This window comes from Callospermophilus lateralis, chromosome 4 (assembly GCF_048772815.1).
Source record: "Callospermophilus lateralis isolate mCalLat2 chromosome 4, mCalLat2.hap1, whole genome shotgun sequence".
In the NCBI taxonomy this organism is placed as follows: Eukaryota; Metazoa; Chordata; class Mammalia; order Rodentia; family Sciuridae; genus Callospermophilus; species Callospermophilus lateralis.
In genome coordinates this window covers 64,312,458-64,335,344 of record NC_135308.1, presented here as the reverse complement: position 1 = coordinate 64,335,344, position 22,887 = coordinate 64,312,458, and the positions used below count along the sequence as shown (strand labels likewise).

The following is a 22,887-nucleotide window of genomic DNA, read 5'->3' as shown; positions in this document are numbered from 1 at the left end:
GGGAATCTCCACAGGAAAATTCCCTTCTTTAGAACAGACCATAAACAAGATCCCTCTTCTTTTCCATGCCAAGGAACGTGCTAACCATATGCCAAAGCCAGGCATAACTCATTCCTAGACAGACTCAGGCTTCACAGCCCAGGCTGGGTGTGGGTTTGCGGGTGGGAAGAAGAACAGAGGTAGGAAAGGAGACCAGAGCATGTTATGAAGTGAAATGCCACAGATCTCGCTGCCTCCAGAGAGACTAGTGTATACCACCCACCCACTCCCCATTCCCCACAGGACTTCAGCACATTCCAGACAGAGCCTCACAAGAGATGGTATAATGAATATTTATTAGGATGACTTTAATTAAAAAAAAAAAAAAAAAGCCCCAAAGTCTCTGGGCAATAAACCAAAATATAGTCAAAACAAATAAAACAAAAAAAACACAGTCAAAACTAGAATGTGTTAGTCACACACCTTGCTGAAACACAGTGGTTCCTTCAGTGAGAGCGAAGGCTCTGCAGAAACTTCCACATTATTCCCACTGCCTCCCTATTTTTCAGAAGTCCCTACTAAAAGGAGGAGGAAAGTGAGGCACAGAGGTAAAAGAAGCAGTCAGAGGTCAGATTGCCAGGAGAGGCAATGTGGGAATTGGGCTCAGAAATCTCAATGGTTCCACATAAAATGCTCCCCTGGTACATTTCTGTGGCTACTGCTCAGCAGGAAAAATAAGTCACTGTCTTCTTTTCATTGTTATTGTTTTGTTTTTGTAGTGCTTGAGATGGAACCCAGGACTCATGCACACTGACTGCACCCCCAGTATACCATGGCTCTTGACCAGTTACATCCCAGCACTGGGGCAGCAGGCAAAGTGGCAAGAGAGCCAGGCCATGACTTGACACCCAGTGACCTGACCAGAACCCAGCGAACAGGATTCACCTGTGGCCCAAGCTCCCTCCCTCCCTCCCCCTTGCCTCTGATGAACACCCATCACTACAAAGTCCAGCCTTCCTGGTGGAAAACCAGCTGCACAGCCTCATTCACATCGTTAACAACATGAGATGCCTCCATGAGCCCCGGACTGAAGTTGAAGTCCCGGTGCCCGTGGAATGGAGGCTCCACTCCTCCGTGGGCGGGCCCCATGGACCCTGGGTTCTGGGGACTGTACACTCCAGTGCACACCAGGATGGAGGCACAGCTCTGGGTTGCTGAGGGTCGCTGCTTCCACAGGCCACCAGCCACTAGTTCCTCTGCCCTGCCACGCTTCTCCATCTGTAGGTACTGGTGGAACAAGTTGGCACCGTAGACATCAGACATAGGGTTATCTCTGGCAGGGGCAGCCAAACCGGAAAAGGAAAAGAGGAGAAAACCCAAGTTCAGTGTCTCAAGGTGGACAACAACTTTGTGGGTACAAGTGTGACTCAGATACAGGGAAACAAGGGCGACCAGAGCAGAGAAAAAGGGGAGGGAAAATTGTGAAAGGGATGAGGCGGCGATGTGGAGCTTACCCTACAGCATAGAGCTTCTGGATGGGGGCAGCCCAGCCCCGCCTCTCCGCCTGCTGCCTGATCAGGTCTTCCGCATACTGGTAAGTGAGGATGCTGGGCTTGCCCATCAGACCCTCGTACCTCAGTTCCTTGCCTGTCACTTTCTGGTAGATGGTTTCCAGGCAAAGTAGAAAGGTACCATGGCCAAACCTGTCCAAGAAGAAGGTTCAGCAGCTCAGTCTTCCAGGCCACCTGCCAGGCCTTATGCAGTACCCACTATACCAACCTTTTACTCCAGGGCCCTGAGGGTGATAGAGAAAAGTTAAAATATTTCTAGCAGGAGCGAACATTAATTGAGCATTCTAGCACTGGGGACATCATCTCACATTTAACACTCGAAAATACCCTATGGGCTAGATACTATTATCCTCATTTTACCCATGAGGAAACTGAGGCCCAACAAGAGAGAAGGTGCTCGTGGTGACAGAGCTAAAATTACAAGCCAGACAGTCTGACTCCAGAAACCTAAGTTTAAAGTCTGCTTCAGCCAGATGTGGTGGTGCATGCCTTTAATCCCAGCAACTTGAGAGGCTGAGACAGGAGGATCACAAGTTCAAGGTCACTGTCAGCAAGCAAGTTAATGAGGCCCTAAGCAACTTAGTGAGACCTTGTCTCAAGATTTAAACTATTTGGAAAAAAATGGGGGCTGGGGATGTGGCTCAGTGGTTAAGCATCCCTGGGTTCAATCCCCAGTACCCAAAAATAAATAAAGTGTGCTTTAGATAAAGTGTGCTTTAGATTTGGGCAGACCCTTTTCTCTTGGTATTAATTTTCAGCTAAGCGTATTGCCACTAGGTATAAAAAGTAAACCCCCTGCCTCCCTTGCAGCTAGATGTAGCCATAAAGCTAAAATAGCATTAAACAGTTCATTTAAACAAAAGTGCCAAGCTAAACTTAAGTATCCTTAAGATTGAAGAGGGGGGTGTTGTTCTTCTCTTCCTCCTCTACTCCTCCCTGCTGCTTGGAATGCTAATATGATGGCTGGTATTTGGGCAGCCACTTTGGATTATATAGTGAAGGACTTAGGACGGCACAGTAGGGAGACAGAAGGTCACTGACAGGATGCAGGTCCTGAACTGCATGACTTATTTCATGTGAGGAGGGGAAAAAAAAAAAAAAAAGTTCTATCTTGTTTAAGATATGTTTTGGGTTTTCATCTAAAACAAAATCCTAACTGATACCATGTTACACATTAATTACATTTCAGTGTCACGTATTTATATAAGGAATTCTATTTTTAATTTGTAAACCATTGAGTGAAAATTTTATTGCATCTCTGGATAATTTGAATGAAAAATTAATCTTGAATTTGATTCATAAACTGAAATTTGCCCCTTGTTACTGAGTTCACAACTACATAACCAACCCCTAGCTCAAACTAGTGTCAGCACACCCAAACCCTAGGAATAACATTTTAGAGACAATACCAAACCTCAAATTACAGATTACACCATACATCCCTGTCTCTTTGGGGCTATAAGTCATGGAATTGAGGCAGTCTGGGGCTCTGACCATCCCTGTTGACCAACCACTGGGAGTGAATGGCAGACTGGCCTTGCAGATAAGAGCAGCCAAACAGCGCACAGCAGCATCAACTGTTTTTGTAGTCAAGCACTTTGTGGGTCAGAAAAAGGGCCACCTGTCAGCCTCAGAAAAGGACAGAGCACATATTAAGGTCATCACGGCTGAGCAGGGAGCGTGGGCTTCCTCAATACCCATGTACCTTATCCACTTTGTCTCGATTGTCTGGTCTCTGTGACCATCAGAAGAACTCTGGCTTCCCTGCCCCTACATCTCAAGGGTAAAAGCAAACAAAGAAGTGAAAGAACCAATGCTATTGGGCAGAGGTAAGGAAGGAAGAACAGTTGAATAATTTGCACAAATAATACCTCAAAAATTGGTCCTTGTCCCCTAGACAAGGAAACCAGATTATATTGTTCTATTGTGTACATATACAAAAATGTAACAACAAATCCCATCATTATGTACAACTATAATGCACCAATAAAAAAATAGGGAAAAAAAGATTATGAGAGCAGGAGAATATGTTCAAAATCATTTCAGTACACCATCATGCCCAGTAATCTGCACTTTTAGTTTAATATTTAACATGTGAAGTGATCCTTGAATGTCCTCCCAAAGGCCAAGTTACTATAGCAACTACAGGGCCTGACTAGGCGGGTTCTGACCACCCAGAGCATCAGGATGGTGGGTGGCAAAGTGCCCACAGGACTGCTCAGGCAGCAGCTAGCAGTGGGCTGCCAGGGCCAAGACTGGGAGCCCTCAGTCCTCACCTGGGCATCTTGGCTTCAGCCATCCAAAGAAGATCCATGTTGCTGGCCAAGACAGGGAGATGGGGATAGGGGGCTGTTGCCAGTCCAGTCCCAGGGTTCCCATTGCTGAGGAGGACATCCATGATCAGCTGCAGGCTTGTCTCCCAGCGGATTGGCTCTCCGAGAAGGAGCACCCCTTAAAGAGCAAAAGCACAGGGGTGAGGAGAGTAGGGTACTCAATCTGCCCTTTGTGGTGGGCAGGTAGGCAGGCAGCCTTCAGGAGGCAACAGAGGCCAGCTGGTGCCACCCACTCAAAGCTCTTCACCTCAGTGCACAGACATGGGCAAGGGCAGAGTTCTCTGAACCAGACCTGACCAAGCCACTTACCCATTCACCCTTGGTGAACAAAGCCCAGGACCCAGAAAGGAGCCTCTGCACTCTAACATTCTCTAACTGGTGTCCACTGGTACTTTACAGAAGAGGTTTTTATAAAAGCAATAAGTCTCAAGTACATCGTACCCCAAGTGCACTCTGCAGGGAGCTTTCCCTCCCTCAGCTTTCCCTTCTATCTGACACCCAGCAGGCAAAACAACCTAATGGCCAAGAGCAGGGGACTGGACTAACAGAGCCCTGAACTCGAACCTGACTCTGCAAATTTGCCCATAGGACTATGGCAGTTACTTACTTTCTCTAAGCCTTAGTTTCCTCAGTTACAGAATAGCAACACCTACCTTTAGTGCTGTTATTAGGATAAAAATGAAATATAGTCAACACCTAACCCAGCACAGGCCAAAACAAGCACTTTGTAAATGTGCTGCTAGGAGCTTCAAGACCAGTGATTCTCAAAGGGGCAGTACCTTCCCGAGGGAGGTGTTTTAGACATTGAAGGATATGGGTGCTAGGGATGTGGCTCAGTGGTAGAGTGCTTGCCTAGCATATGTGAAGCCCTGGGTTCAGGAAAATAAAATTGGGGCATATATTTTGTCACAATGACATACTTAGCAGATGAGGATAGTCCTACACAATTAAATTGTTCCATGTCCTAATAAATCATGGGCTCAGGAGTAGAGTCCTAATAGCATCCAAATGTCCCACCTGATATTCATGGAAGTGAACAACTTGTTCACAGGTAAAAGAGCCAATTCCATTTTACAAATAATCATAAAGTATTTTCGTACTGTTTTAATAAATACTGCTATTTCCAAAAATATAATTATCGTGTAAAAATACAACTTTATCAAGAGCTATTCTCTACTTTGGAAAATCACCAATGTCAATGCTGCCCCAATGACACACACCTATATATTTCACACCTATCAATACTCTTACATCAGTCTGCATCTGTAGCTAGAACACTCACGTGACTCTATGTTTAGTGCAAGCATTTTACTTCTTGGATAATAATATTAATATTGAAATGCATTACAATCTTGTTACTAAAATGTTTTCCTTTTATTTTCCCCTATTACATTTAGGGCTTTATAATAAACTTAACTAATATTTAATATATGTATATGACAGTTAAGTTATCTGTGATTTCTATTTCAGGATTCCAAAGGGAATGTTCCAATATTTTTCCCATACAATGGAAGAACTGAGAAACAGCAGACCAGATTGCCTCTGGGTGCCTTTGCACTCTAACACTCTCTAAGCATACAATTTTTCAGCATAAAGTGAGTGGCATGAGGAAGGAAAAATTAACAGAAGTCTCAGAGGTACAGAATGGCAGATCCAGGACCAGAACCCGGGTGCCCTGTTGCCCAATGCCTTCCTGTCTACAGCAGGCTGAAAGTAAACAGTCACAGTAAAATAGCCTGAGGTCCTGACAGGAGAAAGAAAAAGACCCCACACCCACTTGGGAGGAGGACCTCTTTTACCTTCAATGGCCGGGAAGTCATTCCTCAGAAGGGGCTGTCAAGAGACAAAGAGGCCCATCAACCAACAGTCACTTGCCACTCCTGGAGAATCACACACCAGTCTTCAGGGGTGGGTGAGAGGAATGACACATTGCACACAGATCAGAGGCCTTCCCACAGTACAGCCCAAGCCAAGGAAAAGCGGCACAGGACTGAGGAAGAAGATTCGCAGAAAAAGGAGAAAAGATGACGACCAGGTTGGTCCCAGCACAGGCTGAAGAATACCACAAATGAAGTCGGTGAGGAGGAGGGGTGGTCAGCCATCTTTCCCCAGCTAGGATAGGAAGCAAGACAGGGGCCAGGCAAGACACTCTGGAACCAGGTAGCTAAAGACAAAGGCAGCCCATGGAGAAAAAGGAGCCTTCAGGTCATGGCAGACCACTGTCTTGATGTCAGTTTGGGAGGCAGGATCTTTCACTTTACCAAGCTCTTGGAGTCCATTCCTTCCAGAGACCATTGCTCTGCCACCAAAGAGCTATGTGACCAGGAGTGAGTGACTTCCCTTCTGTGGGACTCAGGCTCTAAGCTACTCTGAGATCAGTCCTCACTCTACATTCTGGTTCTCCACAGAATTTGCTTGGTTCAAGGAGAAAACTCTCCAAGGGGAGGAAGTGTCTACAGTTAGAAAACTCTGGAAGAAAGACTTAAAAATAAATAAATATAAATAAATAAAACTGCTTTTAAATGAATTTCATCTAATTTTGAGAATGGTGTGACTTCAGACATAAATTATATGATATATATATAAAGTTCACATGAGAAAGTGGGTCAAGGGGCACCTCAAGAGACAGGCAGCCATATTGGAGAGGATCAGTGAGAAGCCTGGATCATAAGAGACAGGAAATTATGGGCTCAGGAGTAAAGTACTTGCCTAGCATGCACATGGCCCTGGGTTCAATCCCCAGCACTGCAGGAGTGGAGAGTGAAAAGAAGAAAGAAAGAAATCAAGCCAGTGTTTGAATATGAGACAAACCCAAAGGCACATGGCTGGATAAGCAGGATTGCCAGTGTTTCTTTCATGAGCAATCTGCTCCTCACAAAGGCAACTCTGTACCATGTTTCAGGATAACGGAATAGCAGTTGAGTGATTTAACAGAGGTTAATGATTCTCCCAAGCAACACTGGGAAAGCCTGCTAGTAAATACGAAACTATTGGCGGAGGAGATGCTAAGGCTAGGAATGGGGATCCCAGGTAATTACAAACAATGCAGAAAGATCAGAGCTTGGCTCCTTCTGCTTCCCTGGGCCACTCTCATCTCTCCAGGGAACTTTAAGGAAGCCAGATGCTACCTCCAAGGAGGCCATAGTGCAGAAGCAGGAACAAACTGCAGTTCTCAGCAGGAAGGCAGTGAGGTCAGTGAGAGGAGCCAACACAGGGAACAGGATGGAACTGAACATTGAGACTCTAGGAGTGTTACAGAGGGTGAAATGACCCAACCTGTATTCCTTATTACCGTGGTCTTCGGCCGCCGCTCAAGATCCACCATGTCCAGAACTGGGAAGGCCATCCGCAGCTCATCCACAGTAACAACATTCTGGAAGCCCAGTCTGGAGCAAGATCAGGAAAGCAAAGCTGGACAGTTCTAGGGAAGATGCCTTTCAGAATGCATCAGATCACAAGTGAGCAGAACCCAGATCCAGTCTTGATCACACCACACAGGGATTCTTGTCATAAATGCTGCAGGTGCCAGCTGGCAGGCTTTGAGGATACTGGCAAAGTGGTTGGAGGTGAGCAATACCAGGGCAATTGCTCAACAGCCACTGGCACATTCCAGGTGCCAGGTCACACCGCAGGTGAAAGGCATATAAATCTTTGTCCTCAAGGAGCTTACACATACTCAGAGCCCACACAAACAGCGCTGCAGGAACAGTGCTGCCAGAAATGCTACATTCAGAGGAGATACAGAGGTCTAGGGAGCCAGACATAGTCTTAGATAAGCTAAGTCAGCTCCAGCATTATCTACTTCAAGACCTGCCTCCATCTTCCCATTCTTAGTTCCAACTTAGTCTTAACTAGACATGGTTTCAAGTGACTCTTGAAATCAATTTCCCCCAAATGACAACTTCATCAGGTTATCCCATCAGCAATACTGCCCTCACTAACTCCCCCTCCACCCTGAGTTTGCTCCCAAGGTTTCCTACCCCAGGTCCCCTCTTCCTGTTCCCTCTTCTTCCTCACCCCATTCCATTGTAACCTCTTACCTATCATAGCTGGGAAACCCTAACTACCTCCTGGGCAAAACCCTAATGCTCCATGAAGCCATGGTCATTGTCATTCCAGCTGCAGGGACAGTCCCTTCCCTTTGATGCCTGGGACACCTAAAAACCCAAACCACTCTTTGCAGCCTTCAATCATATGCCAACTTGTGTGTGTGTGTGTGTGTGTGTGTGTGTGTGTGTGTGTGTCATGCTGGAATTCAAAGGTAAGGCCTTACACAAGCTAGGCAAGTGCTCCACCACTGAGCTACACTTCCAACACATCATATGCCATCTAAATTATTCCTTTGCTGTTCATGGGTGTGTTATTCTTGCCTCAAGTACAAACCCTTTGATTAAGTCACAATCCCACTTTCTTTGCCTTGGTCCCCTTTTCCCTCTAGAGCACATAGCGCAGCGTGATACCCAGAAGACCCAGAATAAATGAAGCAGCTGCTTGAGAACAGTAACCACATCCTCTTCTGGCTGAGTACCCAAGGAAGAGAGCCAGGCCATGCTTCCCAACCTAGTTATAGAATAACCCAGAGAGCTATTTGGTTTTTTAAAGTACCTATTCCTGGGCTAGGGATGTAACTCAGTGGTATAGCATTTACCGAACATACTCAAGGCCCAGGACTATGTAGTTTGAACTTTGCAGAAGATTCTGATTATGTAGACTGCCTTTCAAGAACTGCCAGTCATGAAGACTGACCATACATAGAACTTGTTCTCACTCCCTGAGAGGCTACCATACTGCCTATGTACCCTGGCATCCTGAACCCAGCACTCCTCACTATCGTTCCCACTTGGCTGAAGGAGGCATACCCCTCTCCAATTAGAGCAAAAGGATACGCTTGGGCATTCTCCATCACAGGTCCCTGCCCAGACACTAGCATCCGCTTGTCATGGTACTGGGAGAAGAGCTTCATGGGGCTGTGAGAAAGAATAACTTGGTCTGGATCCACCTGTAGGGACAGGAAAGGAGAGCAGAGGAAGACATATAGTTGAGGGAAAATAATGGAGACATAGGTAGCAGATTCTTTTACCTGGGAAGGAAAAAATTGTACAGGAAATGAAAGGTGGAAAAGCCCTGTTTGGCACCTGATACTTCTAACACTTACCCAAACAGCCTAATTTGGCTTCTGATACACCAGATACAACAAAAAAGTCATCAAATGTGAGGTCTGACTACTCACCAATTCTGTTGGGCTCTACTCCCTATCAACCCTTTAGATTTCACAATCCCACTCTAGGAAACCACAGGTTTGCTCAGATGCTCTTTGTTACTATCACAGAAATCTACCCTAGACTTTGACTTTTTGTTTTTGGTTCTACTAAAAGACTTTGTGTGGAGGATTGAACCCAGGGTCCTGTACATGCTAGGCAAGCATTCTACCACTGAGTCATGCCCCCATCCCAAGACTTGGCTTTTTAATATTTAAACTCTAACCTTTACTGCAGCCTTTATTAAGAACACTTTTGAAACCCTCTCTGAAAACCACAATAGGGAACCAGTTTTATTCCTTTACCTCTGTGTTCAATTTCAAGTTGTATCACCCAACCAATCAGCCACTTTTGTTAGTGCCTTGATTCCAAAGGATGCCTTCCAAAAACTAAATTCACCATCACCACCACCACCGCCACCATATTTTATTCAATGCTGGGTCTTGAACCCAGGGCCTCACACTTGCTAGGCAAGTAGCTATCACTAAGCGACACCCCAGCCCCTAAATTCATCCTCAACACACAAGATTGTGTCCATGACAGGATGGAGCATGGAATCACTAGTGAGTAAAGACAGACTACTTTTGGAGGCAAGTGCTCATGCAGTCCACCTCTTATTTCTGAAAAACAAGGGCTGTTACTACGCACTCCCTCCTGGCATGTAGACTTTTAGACAAATGTGATCCTTGCCTTCTAGCAGCTAAAACTGTAAGAGAACTCTGATGCACCAAAGAGGGGAAAGTTGGATACAAAGAGGATAAACTAAAACTGCCAACTACAAAGGTAAGATTTTGGTGCTCATTCACCATATATGTGGTGTGTATGTATGTAAAGGAGCTAATGAGTCTTTACTCATGAGGCAAGGCATAAACGTCAAGTTATTTTCCCATAGGATTGAAAGATTTCCACTGACCCAAATGACCATAAACTAGGTTTATTGACACTGTACCCCAACCCAGGGAAAGGGAGATAGTGCCAGAGTGGGGTTCCATTAGGAACCCATCAGGACCATTAGGAACACGGTCCTTGGCTTCCACGCCTTGGCTGCTGCTGCTTTACCTTGCACCCCAGCAGGGCAGACAGCTCCTGGGCTTTGCTATGTTGTAAGATGTTCCCAGCATTCGTGACAAAAACCACAGGCACCCGCAGCTGCCCCTGGGAGTTCACCAGCCTGCGGAACGCTTCTAGAGCAGCAGGGATCACTCTATGACCCCGCACCAGCACTCCATCGATGTCCAACAGGAACCCAAAAGTGGGTGGGCTCTGCAGAGAAAAGAAAGGAGAATTACCACCACAGGAGTCAAGAAGCAGAAGGGGAGGAAGGAAAAAGAAACAACCCTTACAGAGAGGCTCAATGTCATCCCAGGTCAGTCAGAGCCTTTGAACAACTACATCGCAAAGAAAAGAAAAAAAAAAGGATTTTTTTTCTCCTAGCACTATATTTCAAACCCAGAGCCTTGGGCATGTTAAACAAGCACTCTACAACTGACCTATGCCAGGCATGGGATTTCTGATTAGCTAAAATCAATTATAACAAACACTTATTCCTTTTTGTGTGTGTGTAGCTTTTTTTAAGTACATAAATATTTAATTAAAATTACTTTTTTGCAGCAAAAATTACTTTTTTTGCTGGGATTTTTGTAATCCCAGCAGCACTGGAGGTTGAAGCAGGAGGATCTCCGTTCAAGACTAGTTTGGATAACTTAGCAAGACTACTTTCAAAATAAAAAAATAAAAAGAGCCAGGTGCAGTAGTACATGCCTATAATTTCAGTGGCCCAGGAAGCTGAGACACAGGATCTCAAGCTCAAGGTCAACCTCAGCAATTTTGGGAGGCCCTAATCAACTCAAAATAAAATAAAAATAAATCATCTCAAAATAAAAAATTAAAAAAGGGCTGGAGGGGCTGGGTAGAGCAGTAGAGCGCTCGCTTAGTATGTGCAAGGCCCTGGGTTCCATCCTCAGTGCCACATGAAAATGGATAAATAAAATAAAGGTATTGTGCCCAACTACAACTAAAAAAATAAAACTTAAAAAAAAAAAAGGGAGGGGGCTGGAGATGCAGCTCAGTGGTAAATTGCCCCTGGGTTAAATCACCAAGATCTAATATATTTACCTACCTAAGTAAAACAAATAACAGAATACAATGGCTGGGAATGTAGCTCAGTGGAGTCTTCCTAGGTTCTATCTCCAATATTGAAAAAAAAAATTTCTGCATAATTAATATAAAACAACTTTTAAATTAGAAAATAGAGGAATTCAAAGCAAATATAATTCTAGCACTATAACGTAACCAATTCATACATTTCTGCAGGGAGCAGTGGCTGAGCAACTGAGGCAAGATTTCAAGTGCAGGGCCAGCCTTGGCAACTCAGCAAGACCCTGTGTCAAAATAAAATGAAAATTTTAAAAAAAAAAAATGTCTGGGGGGGCATAGGTCAGTGGTAAAGCAGCCCTTGGTTAAATCCCAGTATCACAAAAAATAAAACAAAACACCATATCCCTGTCTTTTTTCTTTTTTTTGTCTTTTTCTTTTTCTTTCTTTCTTTCCTTTTTTTTTTTTTTTTTTTTTTTTTTTGGTACTGGGGATTGACCTCAGGGGCACTCAACCACTAAGTCACATCCCCAGCCCTATTTTGTATTTTATTTAGAAACAGAGTCTCACTGAGTTGCTTAGCACCTCCTCATTGCTGAGAGTGGCTTTCAATTTGCTATCCTTCTGCCTCAACCTCGAGTCGCTGGGATTATAGGCATACATCACCATGCCCAGCTTGTCCCTTACTTATTGTTTGTCCTATAGCTAGAGACATAAATTGCAATTATATGCAATTATATGTGTAATTTTGCATTTTGTTCTTTTTTGCTTAATATATTATAAATATTTTTACTAGTTATAACAGCCTTCATAAGCATCATTTAAAATTTTATTTTATCAGAAATTTTTTATCACATACAAAGTTAAACAAATGAAACAACTCAATGGATACAGACAACCCAGAAATGCTGTAAAAGTTTCTTGTCTCCTTCTTCTATCTGGTTCTCTTCCCTCTCTTGTGTATCTTTCAGAGACCATCTATGGATACATAGCACATACATCTTTTATATGTTAGCTACATATACCCATGCATGCCTAGACACAAATGAAATCACACTGCACTTTGTTTTCCATCCTACTTTTCTTTCTTTTTTTCCTCTGCCTCACCCTCCTGAGTCACTGAGATTCCAGGGGTACACCACCATGCCCAGCTCCCCTTTTTCCATTTTATTTTGAGACAGGGTCTCACTAAATTGGCAAGGCATTACAGGTGTGTGCCACCATATCCTGCTCATCTTGCCTTTTTTAAGCTGGTATCTCTTAGCTATCTTTCCATATCAGTACACTTAACTCTACTTTCTAGATATCATTTCTAGCTACATAACATCTGAGTGAATAACCCATTAAGATTATATCCACCCCCCACCAATCATTTTCCCCCCGGTGCTGGGGATGGAATCCAAGGCCTTGCTCACAACAGGCAAGTACTCTACCACTAAGCTACACCCAAGCCCAAGCCCTTTTTAGGGTACATTCTTTTTTTTTTTTTTTTTTTTTTTTTTTTGGTACCAGGAATTAAACCCAAGGTCACTTAACCCCAGCTTCATTTATTTTTCAGACAGGATCTCACTAAGTTGCTAATGGTCTCACTACTTGCTGAAACTAGCTTTGAACCTATGATTCCCCTGCCTCAGCCTCCAGAGTTGCTGGGATCACAGGCATGTGCTTTGCGCCTAAATAGGGTAAATCTTTAAAGCCCGAGTAATAAATTGAAGAGTACAAACACTGCAATTATGTAACACCTACTGACAAAACTGTTCTCCAAAAACATGTATCAACTTACATGACCACTGACAACACACTTCATCCTTACAATATTGATTTTCACGTGTATCAGTTAATGATGACATTTTTTATTCTAAATATTAAAAAAAAATAGTTCCTCATCTCCATCTGCATTTTCTGAACTCATGAAGTTGAATATTTTCTTTTTTGAAAATGCATTCCATTTCTTATTTTATAAAATGCCTACTAACACATGGATGTTTTCAATTGTCAAAAAAGTCTAACCTATCTGCTACTTTTCTTTTGTTGGTGTCAGCTAGGTCATGCCATTCTTACTGCATGCATCTACTCTGTATCCAGGACTCAGTCTGTGAAAAGCAACTAAAAACACAGATATCTAGTCTTCTAGTCCCATATTTCCCAGCTGGAGTGACAGAACAAATGAGTCTAGAAAACAAACCAATAAAACTGCAGCATTTTAGAGCTGGGGTTGTGGATCAAAGGTAGAGCACTCGCCTACCATGCGTGAGACGCCAGGTTCGATCCTCAGCACCACATAAAAAAAAAAATAAAGATATTGTGTCTATATATAACTAAAAAATAAATATTTTTTAAAAACTGCAGCATTTTGCAAATGCAAATAAGCTTTAAGTTCTGAGTAAATAAGAATTAAACACAGGTAGTTTCTTAGATGGTAATACTGAAGTAGGTAATGAGAGAGTTAAATAAATGCATGCACATAACAAAACTCTCCTAGAGCCTGAACTCCAAGCCCCATGGACACCAGACTAGATATGCAAGAGAGGAGCATAGACAAGGTCCCTACCTACAGTTCCGTGGATAAAATGCTGAGACAAGGAACCACAGAACAGTCAATCCTGAATGTTACTTTAAGAGATGAGGAGAGGGGGCTGGGGATGTGGCTCAAGCACCTGGCATGCATGCGCCGGGGTTCTATCCTCAGCACCACATACAAATAAAGATGTTGTGTCCACCAAGAACTAAAAAGTAAATATTAAATTCTCAAAAAAATAAAATAAAATTACTTAAAAAAAAAAAAAAAGAGATTGAGGGGAGGGGCTGGGGTTGTGGCTCAGTTGTAGGGTACTTGCCTAGCATGTGTGAGGCCCTGGGTTCGATCCTCAGCACCAGATATAAATAAATAAAATACTGTGCCCAACTACAACTAAATAGATGAGGGGAGCCAGGCATGGTGGTGCATGCCTGTAATCCCAGTGGCTCAGGAGGCTGAAGCAGGAGGATCACAAATTCAAAGCCAGCCTCAGCAATTTAGCAAGGCCCTAAGCAACATAGTAAGACCCTGTCTCTCTAAGTAAAATACAAAAAAGGGGTGGGGATGTGGCTCAGTGGTTAAGTACTCCTGGGTTCAATCACTAGTACAAAAAAAAAAAGAGAGAGACGAGGGAATGTGTTAGGTTAAAGGAGCCTGCACCATGCCAAGCACAATGGAGCACGCCTTTAAACCCAGTAGCTCAAGAGGCTGAGGCAGGAGGATCACAGGTTCAAATCCAGCCTCAGTAACTTAGCAAGGCCCCATCTCTAAATAAAATATTAAAAATGGGCTGGGGATGTGGCTCAGTGATTAAGTACCCTGGGTTCAATCCCCTGTACCAAAAAATGGAGCGCCTGCTCCAGGGGTACCTAACCAATAGGAGCTGGAAGGATTGGCCATCACAGGTCTCCTAGGCCAATTTAAGAACTCTAAAACAGGAAAGTGACGTCATCAGATCTATGTTGTAGAAAAATTTTGGATGCAGAGAAAACGGGTTGAATGGACTAGAGGGAATGCAGCAGGTGGAGGCCAGTCGGGATCAACTGCAATCTAAGACAGATGGCGGCTTTAAATGGAAAGAACAGGCAGATCCTGCATAGGACTTAGAGCAGCCACTTGTTAGCCATTCAGATCAGGGCCACAGGGAGGAGCGCAGGAACCCCAATGCCTTTTTTTGGCAGGGGTGGGGGTGGGGGGCACATTAAGAATCTGGAAGAATGGATACTAATCTGCTGATGCTGATCTCTCATTGAAATCAAGGAGAAACAGGGAAGTTGGAAGAAAACAAAAGATACTTCTACTCTGGACTTGTGGGACAGGTGTGAATATATCAGCACTGGAAAGAATGTCCTGGAGATGCAAATGGGGACAGCCTCTGCTCTCAGGAAACTAGGAAGAACAATGTCATTAAAAGACAGACCATGTAAATGCTGCCAGAAAAAAGACTGAGGAGCAGCAGGCAGGGTGAGAGGAAAATCAAGAGGATTTGAGGTCAAGAAGGTCTAAGGACACATTTCTGGGTCAAGTAAAATAGGAAGAAGAGTAACTGCAAAGCAAGGATCCTGTCCCGCTCCCACTGAGCGGCTGACCCCTAGAGGAGCCGCCTTTAGCTCCTCTACGCTAGCACAAGAAGAACCTCCCAGACTTGGACAAAGACAGCTCCAACACCAAGCTGGAGGCAGGGACACTAAAAAACAGGAGGTAATAACTCAAATTAATGGCACCTGTGACACAGAAAACAGCTGCCAGAGAGAAATGAAGCTCCTCGTGCCATGCAACAAATGCCTAAACAGTACCCAAAGTCTCAAAGACTGATCTTATTTGTGCTCCAGCCCAGGAGACTTACAGTGGGAGACACCAAACCAGACACACAACAATGGCAGTTTTATTCATTCACTGTACCATCACTTTTTGGGGGGATGGGAGACAGATGTGGGACGGGTACTGGGGACTAAACCCAGGGCCTATTTACCACTGAGCTACAACCCCAGCCCTTTAAATTTTTTTTTTTTTTTTTTTAAAGTTTGAGACAGGGTCTTGCTACATTTCTAGAGCTGGCCTTGAACTCATGATCCTCCTCCCTCAGCCTCCTGAGTTGCTGGGACTACAGACATGCACCACCATGCCCAACTATGTGTACCATCACTTTAAGGAAGTGTCATTATCTCCAAATGGCATTACCTAGCAAAATGTGCTTAGGGTATATAGGGTGCTTAATATTCAGTCACTGAAGAATCTGACTAGACGAATAAAAAACAATTTCAGGGCCGGGGATGAAGCTCAGGTAGTAGAGCCTACTATGTGCGAGTCCCTGAGATCAATCCCCAGCATTAAAAAAAAAAAAAAAAAAAAAAAAAAAACTCTTCAGCAAGAATGAGACAAGGACCACCCAGTTCACAAGTGTGGATTCAGGATTCCACTTCAAAATGAAGTAGCAGCTAAATCAGGACTCTGTGCACTGATCAAGGGTAGCACCTCAAAGCATGCAAGGGGTTCAAGGAGGTTTCTCTTTGTCCAGAAAATGCTGCTTCCCTTATCTCCTGCCAGCCCCCAGCTATGCATTTCAGTTCTTCTGTATACTCAGTATATATTCACACACCCAATAGCCCTCAGGCTCCCTGAATCTAACAAATTTCACCAGAATGGGATCCTAACTTGGGGCCAGTGAGTAGATTTCAAGGTAAACCCCCCTTAAAACTCTATGTGCATTCTTTTTCTGGGAAAAGGAACCATTGTTCTTTTCAGACAATGGAAATCCTTACTACTACAATTACTTTTCTTATCGTTCTCAAAGAGAATCACTACATGGGTCTGAACAAAGAGGGGATCTGGTCTGCCCTTCTACCACCCATGGATATAATGCTTATACCCCAGAAGGTACCCAAGGAAGGTTGACTGCATGTTGAATGACCCAAAGGACAAAAGACTAGAGAGAACTAAGACAGACCTCTCCCATCAGGTTCTTCCTGATCACCCTATCCCTTCTAGGGGGAAGAGTTAGTGACTCTCAGACATAGTGGGGCAGGCCTATAATCCCAGCCATTCAGGAAACTGAGGTAGAAGGACTGCAAATTTGAGGTCAGTCTTGGCAAATTAGCAAGATCCTGAATGAAAAAAAAAAAAAGCTGGGGTTGAGATGTTGAGATGTAGCTCAGTGGTAGAGCACCCCTGGGTTCAATCCCCAGTGCCGCCAAAAAATAAAGAGAGAGAGGAGAAAGGGATAGACTTTTTCTTCTATCCTCTCCTATCTCTGTATTCTGATTTTTCTTCTGTATCACTTGATCTTTTTTAAACTAGTCTTAAGTATTAGGCCAGATTCTCTAACTGAAGTTCATTTTTGTGGTGATAAGATGTGTGATACTGGGGCTGGAGCTGTAGCTCGGCGGTAGAACGCTTGCCTTGTACGTGTGAGGCACTGTTCGATTCCCAGCACCTCATATAAATAAGCAAATAAAATAAAGATCCTTCAACAACTAAAAAAAAATTTTAAAAAAAGAAGTGTGATACTTAACATTAATTTGAAGTGAAAGGACCATAAGATACTCTTCTGCGGTTTTATTTCTGACTTATATTGGTTTGGTATGGTTCAAGGGTAATAACAATCCTTACTACTACAACTACTTCCACAACTGGAAGGTCACTATGCCAGTCACTAGGCAACTACTCCATTTAGATCTTATTTATTCTCAAACAAAACAAAACAAACAAACAAACAAAAAAAAAAAACCAACAACAACAAAAAAACAAACCACTGCAAGGTAAGTACTATTCCCATTACATAGATACTTACTGACACCTCCAGCTGATACTTAGAAAACCAAGTAATTTGCCTTAAGCTAAATAGCTAATAAACAGTGCAGGCAGGATTCCTTCCCCACCCCACAACCCCAGTATGGGGATTGAACCTAGGGGTACTCAATCAATGAATTACATCACCAGCTCTTTTTAATTAATTAATTTACCTATTTTTAAGGCAGGATCTCACCAAATGGCTGAGGCTGGCCTTGAACTTAGGATTCTCCTGCCTCAATCTCCCAGAGTCACTGGGATACAAGTGTGCATCACTACACTGCCCAGCAGGATTGATTCTAAAGCTAATACTCATAAACTCTATGCTATGCTACATCCCTTTCTTCCCTTTGTTTACTTTTACCAACAAAGTCACTTGGAGATATCTCAACACCTGCAAAGATGCTAGAGCCAATATAATAACTATGAATATGGGAAGATTTCCTTATATTTTTATCATTATGATTTACAAAGTCCTTTTATCAACACATTCCATACTTCTAGCTTGGCCACTTCTAGCTCTGTGACCTTGGCCAAGTAAAATAACAATGGTAACATTGTTAAGAGCTTGGACTCTAGCACCAGACTACCTGATTTTTCAGATACTGCCACTTACCAGCTGTGTGCCCTTGGGCAAGTTGCTTAACCTCTCTGTGTCTCAGTTTCTCCATCTGTAAAATGGGAATAACAATAGCTTACCTTACAGAGTTGTTACAAAGATTATATGAATTTAATAATTGTTAGGTACTTAGAATGATGCCTGGCAAAAAAGTAAGCACTATGTGTTTGGGGGATTTTGTTTTGTTTTTTGTAGTGATGGAGATCAAACCCAGGTCTTTGCCCACACTAGGCAAATGTGCTACAGTACATCCCAAGCCCTATGTGTTTTAAATGATTTTAAAACATAAAATGGTGCTGGGAATAGCGGTTCACACCTAAATTTCTAGCAACTCAGGAGGCTGAGGCAGTAAGATCATAAGTTTGAGGCCAGCCTCGACAATTTAGCTAGGTCCTAGGCAATTTAGTGAAATCCTGCCTCAATATAAAAAATAAAAAGGGCTGGGGATGTACCTCAGCAGTAAAATGCCCCTGGGCTCAATCCCCAGTACCAAAAAAATAAAAATTTAAAAAAAAAAAAAAAAGATAAAATAAAAGGATTACTGTGACTACACTGTGTAAATGTGGGACATTATCTTATTACATACAGAAACTGTGTATGTAATCATATGTAGAAGACATATGATTCTGCTCTAAAGAAAAGGCAAAAGTGTTGGGCATGATGGCACATGCCTATAATCCCAGTGATCCAGGAGGCTGAGACAGGAGGATCAACGTTTGAGGCCAGCCTCAGCAACTCAGAAGGGCCCTAAGCAATTTAGTGAGATCCTGTCTCAGAATTTTTTAAAATTTTTTAAAAGGTCTAGGAAGGTGGATCAGTGGTAAAAGGGCCCCTGGATTCATTCTCCGGTATCAAAAAAAAAAAAAAAGTAAAATAGGTGAGCATTATGTAATTAACAAACCTAGTTTAAACTTCTTAGCATAGCCTACCAGCTTCTGACCTTGGAAAAGGTACATAAACACTTAGCTCCAATCTCAGGCTTCCTCACTAACACCAGCAGCACACCTTCCTCCAAGTTGTTGAGAAATGCACATACCTCTAGAGAACCTGGAACAAATCATGGACTCTACCTATCCCAGTTCTCTTGCTCGCACTCATCATCTATGATCTCGCTCACCTTCCCTTAACTCTGCACGTAACAGTTGCTCCCTACAAGCAAAGCCCACAACGAATGGGATCAAAGCAAAAAAGCTGCACCAATCCGCCAGTCACTTCTGCGCTGTGCACTGTAGGTGTGACTCAAAAGGGCATCCGCCGCAAGAGCCCAAATCTCTTTGAAATCTGCTTTAAAACCACACCCCAAACGTTCTCATTGTGAAAATCAAAGAGGAAGAGCAGGAATCATTCCCAGACGGAGGAAAATAAGACTTCAGAAACTGCCAAGAAACCCGGGGCTGGGAGGAGCTGCGGCATCAAGGGGCCAAGAAGCCATCCCAAGGTCTGGGGCTTGTTTTGGTGGATCTCTGCTTGCAGTAACTTCTCCTCGAGGCCGAAGGCGGTGCAGATTGCCTGTGAGGCAGAGGACACGGCGCGCCGGGGCCCCGGGCCTCAGGGAAGATGGAAGTGCACTGGAGCCCAGCTGTCTCACCAAGGCCTTTTCCCAGGAGGTCACCGGGTGGCCGCAGGGCCCGCCCTCCCGCCTCTCGCCCCGCGCACGGAACCCGGCCTTCTCACCTCAGCGGGGCCTAGGGCATAACCCCTCCGGGGTGAGAGCCCTGAAGCCGCGCGCGCCACCCGTCCGCAGAGCCCGAGCGCCGCGCGGAGCGCCGCCACCCCGCCGAGCGCAGCCATCGGCCGCCCGCCGTGTGCACGTGCTGCCTGTGCAGCCCGCTCCGCCGCCGCGGTGCAGCCCTGCAGCGGCCTCCGGCGCGAGGCCTCTCGGGAGTTGTAGTCCGATGTCCGCGATGTCCGAGCTCCGAGCGCACCGAGGCTGACCCCAGGAGCACCGGAGGGCGCGCCCCGCAGTCGCCTCACTGACCCTGTGGCAGCTGAGAGGGGAAGAGGAGCAATAGCCTGTCACCTCGTAGACAAAAGACTTGGGGCCTGCAGTCGGGGGCACGGTGGGCACGGCCGTGGTGGGCAGACACCTGTACTGCCTCTGATAACTACTGAGTCTCTGGGACGTGCCTGTCCCCGCGTCCTGAAACCTGGGTGACGCTCGCCGCAGGGCGGGGCGGACAGCGTTAGGAAGAGGGAACTTAACCTTGATTTCAACGTGAGGTTAGGCATGCAGACCTTTTAGGGTTCAAGTCCTCTGAACCCCAGCCAAAGAATGAAGGTCCGATGCCAAATTTTTCATTTTTTTCAGTAAATATTTTAAGTTCTACTTCCTGCAAGCAGTAAGCTAACACCCAGCTTACAGTGTAAGTGAATAATCGCCCACAGCTCATACTTTGTAGAACGGTTGAGATCCGAGTAGAACACAAGGTGGAAAAGAACTGCCCCTTGAGCTGGGGCTGTAGCTCCATAATAGAGTGCTGGCCTAGCAGGCACCCAATCCTCAGCAAGGGCAAACAGGGAGGGAAAGAAGTCAGATAACTACTTTCAGCAAATACCTTTTGAGCACAGCTGCAGACCAGGAGTGCTTCACCACTTAAGCTCCAAATAAGGAAATAATGGACTTTGGTCATTTGAGAGCCAAGAGGAAGTTGAGTACTTCCAGAACTTAGTCGGGCAATGATGGGCAGGGGGGAGGGGAGGGGAGGATCCTGCTGCAAGAAAGTAGTCTCCTTTCCCACTAGTTGAAATTTTATAGAATGTGGCCTTCCAGACCCTTTGACCCTGGAATAGTCATGCTAAGAATGAGTTAGTCTACAAATAAGGAGTAAAGGATCAGGGAATGGACCGAAACTCGGATAACCAAGAAATTAGCAATATGCTTTGGTCCTCAGCTTTGAAGGGCAAAATCTAACTCAGTGCAAACACAGTTGATCAGGATCTGGAAGACTGACTCACATTAGCCAAACCCACAATATTCCAACATATTGGTCCTGCCACAGGACATAGCTTTCCAAGAGTTGAATGTTCTTAACTTCTTTTCCTGCAGTTGAACTACTTAGAAATGGAATTATTAATTGGAAGGGTCTTGGGGTGCTACGTTTAAAGTATGTCACAAGCTGGAGATATAACTCAGAGGTAAACACTTGCCTTGCATGTATAAGGCCCTGTATTTGATGCACAACGAAAACACAAACAAAAAATTTAATATGGCCTATCATGGTAGCACACAGCTGTAATGACTGGGGACACTAAGGCAGAAAGACTGCAAGTTTGAAGCCAACCTTGGCAACTGTTGCACCCTGTTGCAAAGGGGTAGCTTACTGGTAAAGCTTCCCTGGGGTTAGGGATGCTTGTGTAAGGCCCTGGGTTCAATCCCCAATACTTAAAAAGAAAAGGATCTTCCTTTTTAAAACATGTACACATGAGATGGGGGATCTTGCTAAATTGCTGAGGCTGGCTGGCCTCAAACTTGCAATCCTCTGCCTCAGTCTTCTGAGTATTATGGACATGTACCACTGTGCAGCTTTGCAACTTGATCAAACTTGATCACTTTTTTTCCCCCTAGTATTGAGGAAGGAACTCAGGAACCCAGGAGCATTCTATCACGAAATTACATCCTAGCCCTTTTGTTTTTTTATTTTGAGACAGTGTCTTGCTAAGTTTTTGAATCTGGATTCAAACTTGCAAACTGCAAACCTTCAAAGATATTGGCTTACATAAGAAAGAAAGATATGTTACACTGACATAAACAAATCAGGAGAGAACACTATACGCATGATATTGCATCTCCACAAACTTATTAAGTACCTGGCTCCTATTTTGCTCTGTCACGCTCATGAGCATATTATGTCATTAATGTATACCAAACATGTCTTTCCATGATGTCAGAATTTATTGAATAACAATAAATTTGCAGGCCACACCTCTTTCATCAATGGCAGTTCACTGAATACTTGTAGGTCACCTGGTAGTCATAAGCCAGGCAATCACAGGTTCTTTATTCCAATCTTAATTTCTGTTATCTATAAAACTCAAGTCACATATCCCACTTTACTATATTTGTATATATACATTCATGTGTGTGTGTGTATATATATATATATATTTTACTATATAGTATATATATTTTACTATCTATGCATGTGTGTGTGTGTGTGTGTGTGTGTGTGTGTATTACAGAAAGGCTAGAAGAGTGGTAAGGTGGCCCCAGGGGTTCAAGAGGCTGAACAGGGAGCAGACATGGATACAAAGAGTCACTGTTGGTGGTCACATAAGATTACCACTCAAAGAACTTGTTCAGGACTCAGAGCTGTCAAAGGGCAGGAACTCACTCTAGGCCAAGGTCAGAACAATCATGGGTTCCTACTACAGGAATAGCAGAGATGCTGTGATTATAGGAGAGTGGAGAATAGGTAACAGGGAAGTTGGTGGACTTGGCCTGGTCAGAGTCAGTAAAGGGTTTGCAGGGATGTCTCCCTCCCTATCTCTCTCTTGCTCACATATTCTCTCATACACACAACTTGCCCCAGGTCCCACTCAGTCCTGCTGAGGGAGAATTCTGAGAAGGGGTGGAGATCATCTCTTTAGGGGAGAAATACTCATTCCCTACCCCTGTGTTTCCCTGAATAAGGAACCTCTCTCTGTTCATAGTGCTCCTGGCCTCTCTCCATCAGGGAAGAGGAAACATGAAGAACCTGACAGGTGAGCTTCAAAGAAAGAACACAGC

General features: G+C 44.2%; 1 protein-coding gene across 1 annotated transcript; it reads right to left on the bottom strand.

Moving 5' to 3' along the window:
* Positions 1–359: 359 nt before the first annotated feature.
* On the bottom strand, positions 360–19,991 carry Hdhd5 (haloacid dehalogenase like hydrolase domain containing 5). The gene is made up of 8 exons (XM_076852532.1): positions 19,836–19,991; positions 10,201–10,404; positions 8,770–8,882; positions 7,176–7,269; positions 5,683–5,716; positions 3,827–4,001; positions 1,494–1,682; positions 360–1,312 (listed from the first exon to the last, which is right to left on the bottom strand). The coding sequence occupies exons 1-8, from the start codon at positions 19,950–19,952 to the stop codon at positions 979–981; spliced, it is 1,260 nt and encodes a 419-aa protein (XP_076708647.1). The 5' UTR covers positions 19,953–19,991; the 3' UTR covers positions 360–978.
* Between the last annotated feature and the right edge of the window lie 2,896 nt (positions 19,992–22,887).

Excerpts from the sequence above, each read along its gene's own strand:
- Hdhd5 (XM_076852532.1), bottom strand. The coding sequence starts at position 19,952 with ATGGCTGCGCTCGGCGGGGTGGCGGCGCTCCGCGCGGCGCTCGGGCTC. Across the intron at positions 10,405-19,835 it reads ATGCCCTAGGCCCCGCTGAG|AGCCCACCCACTTTTGGGTT; the intron begins GTGAGAAGGCCG and ends TTTTCTCTGCAG. Across the intron at positions 8,883-10,200 it reads CTGCCCTGCTGGGGTGCAAG|GTGGATCCAGACCAAGTTAT; the intron begins GTAAAGCAGCAG and ends CTGTCCCTACAG.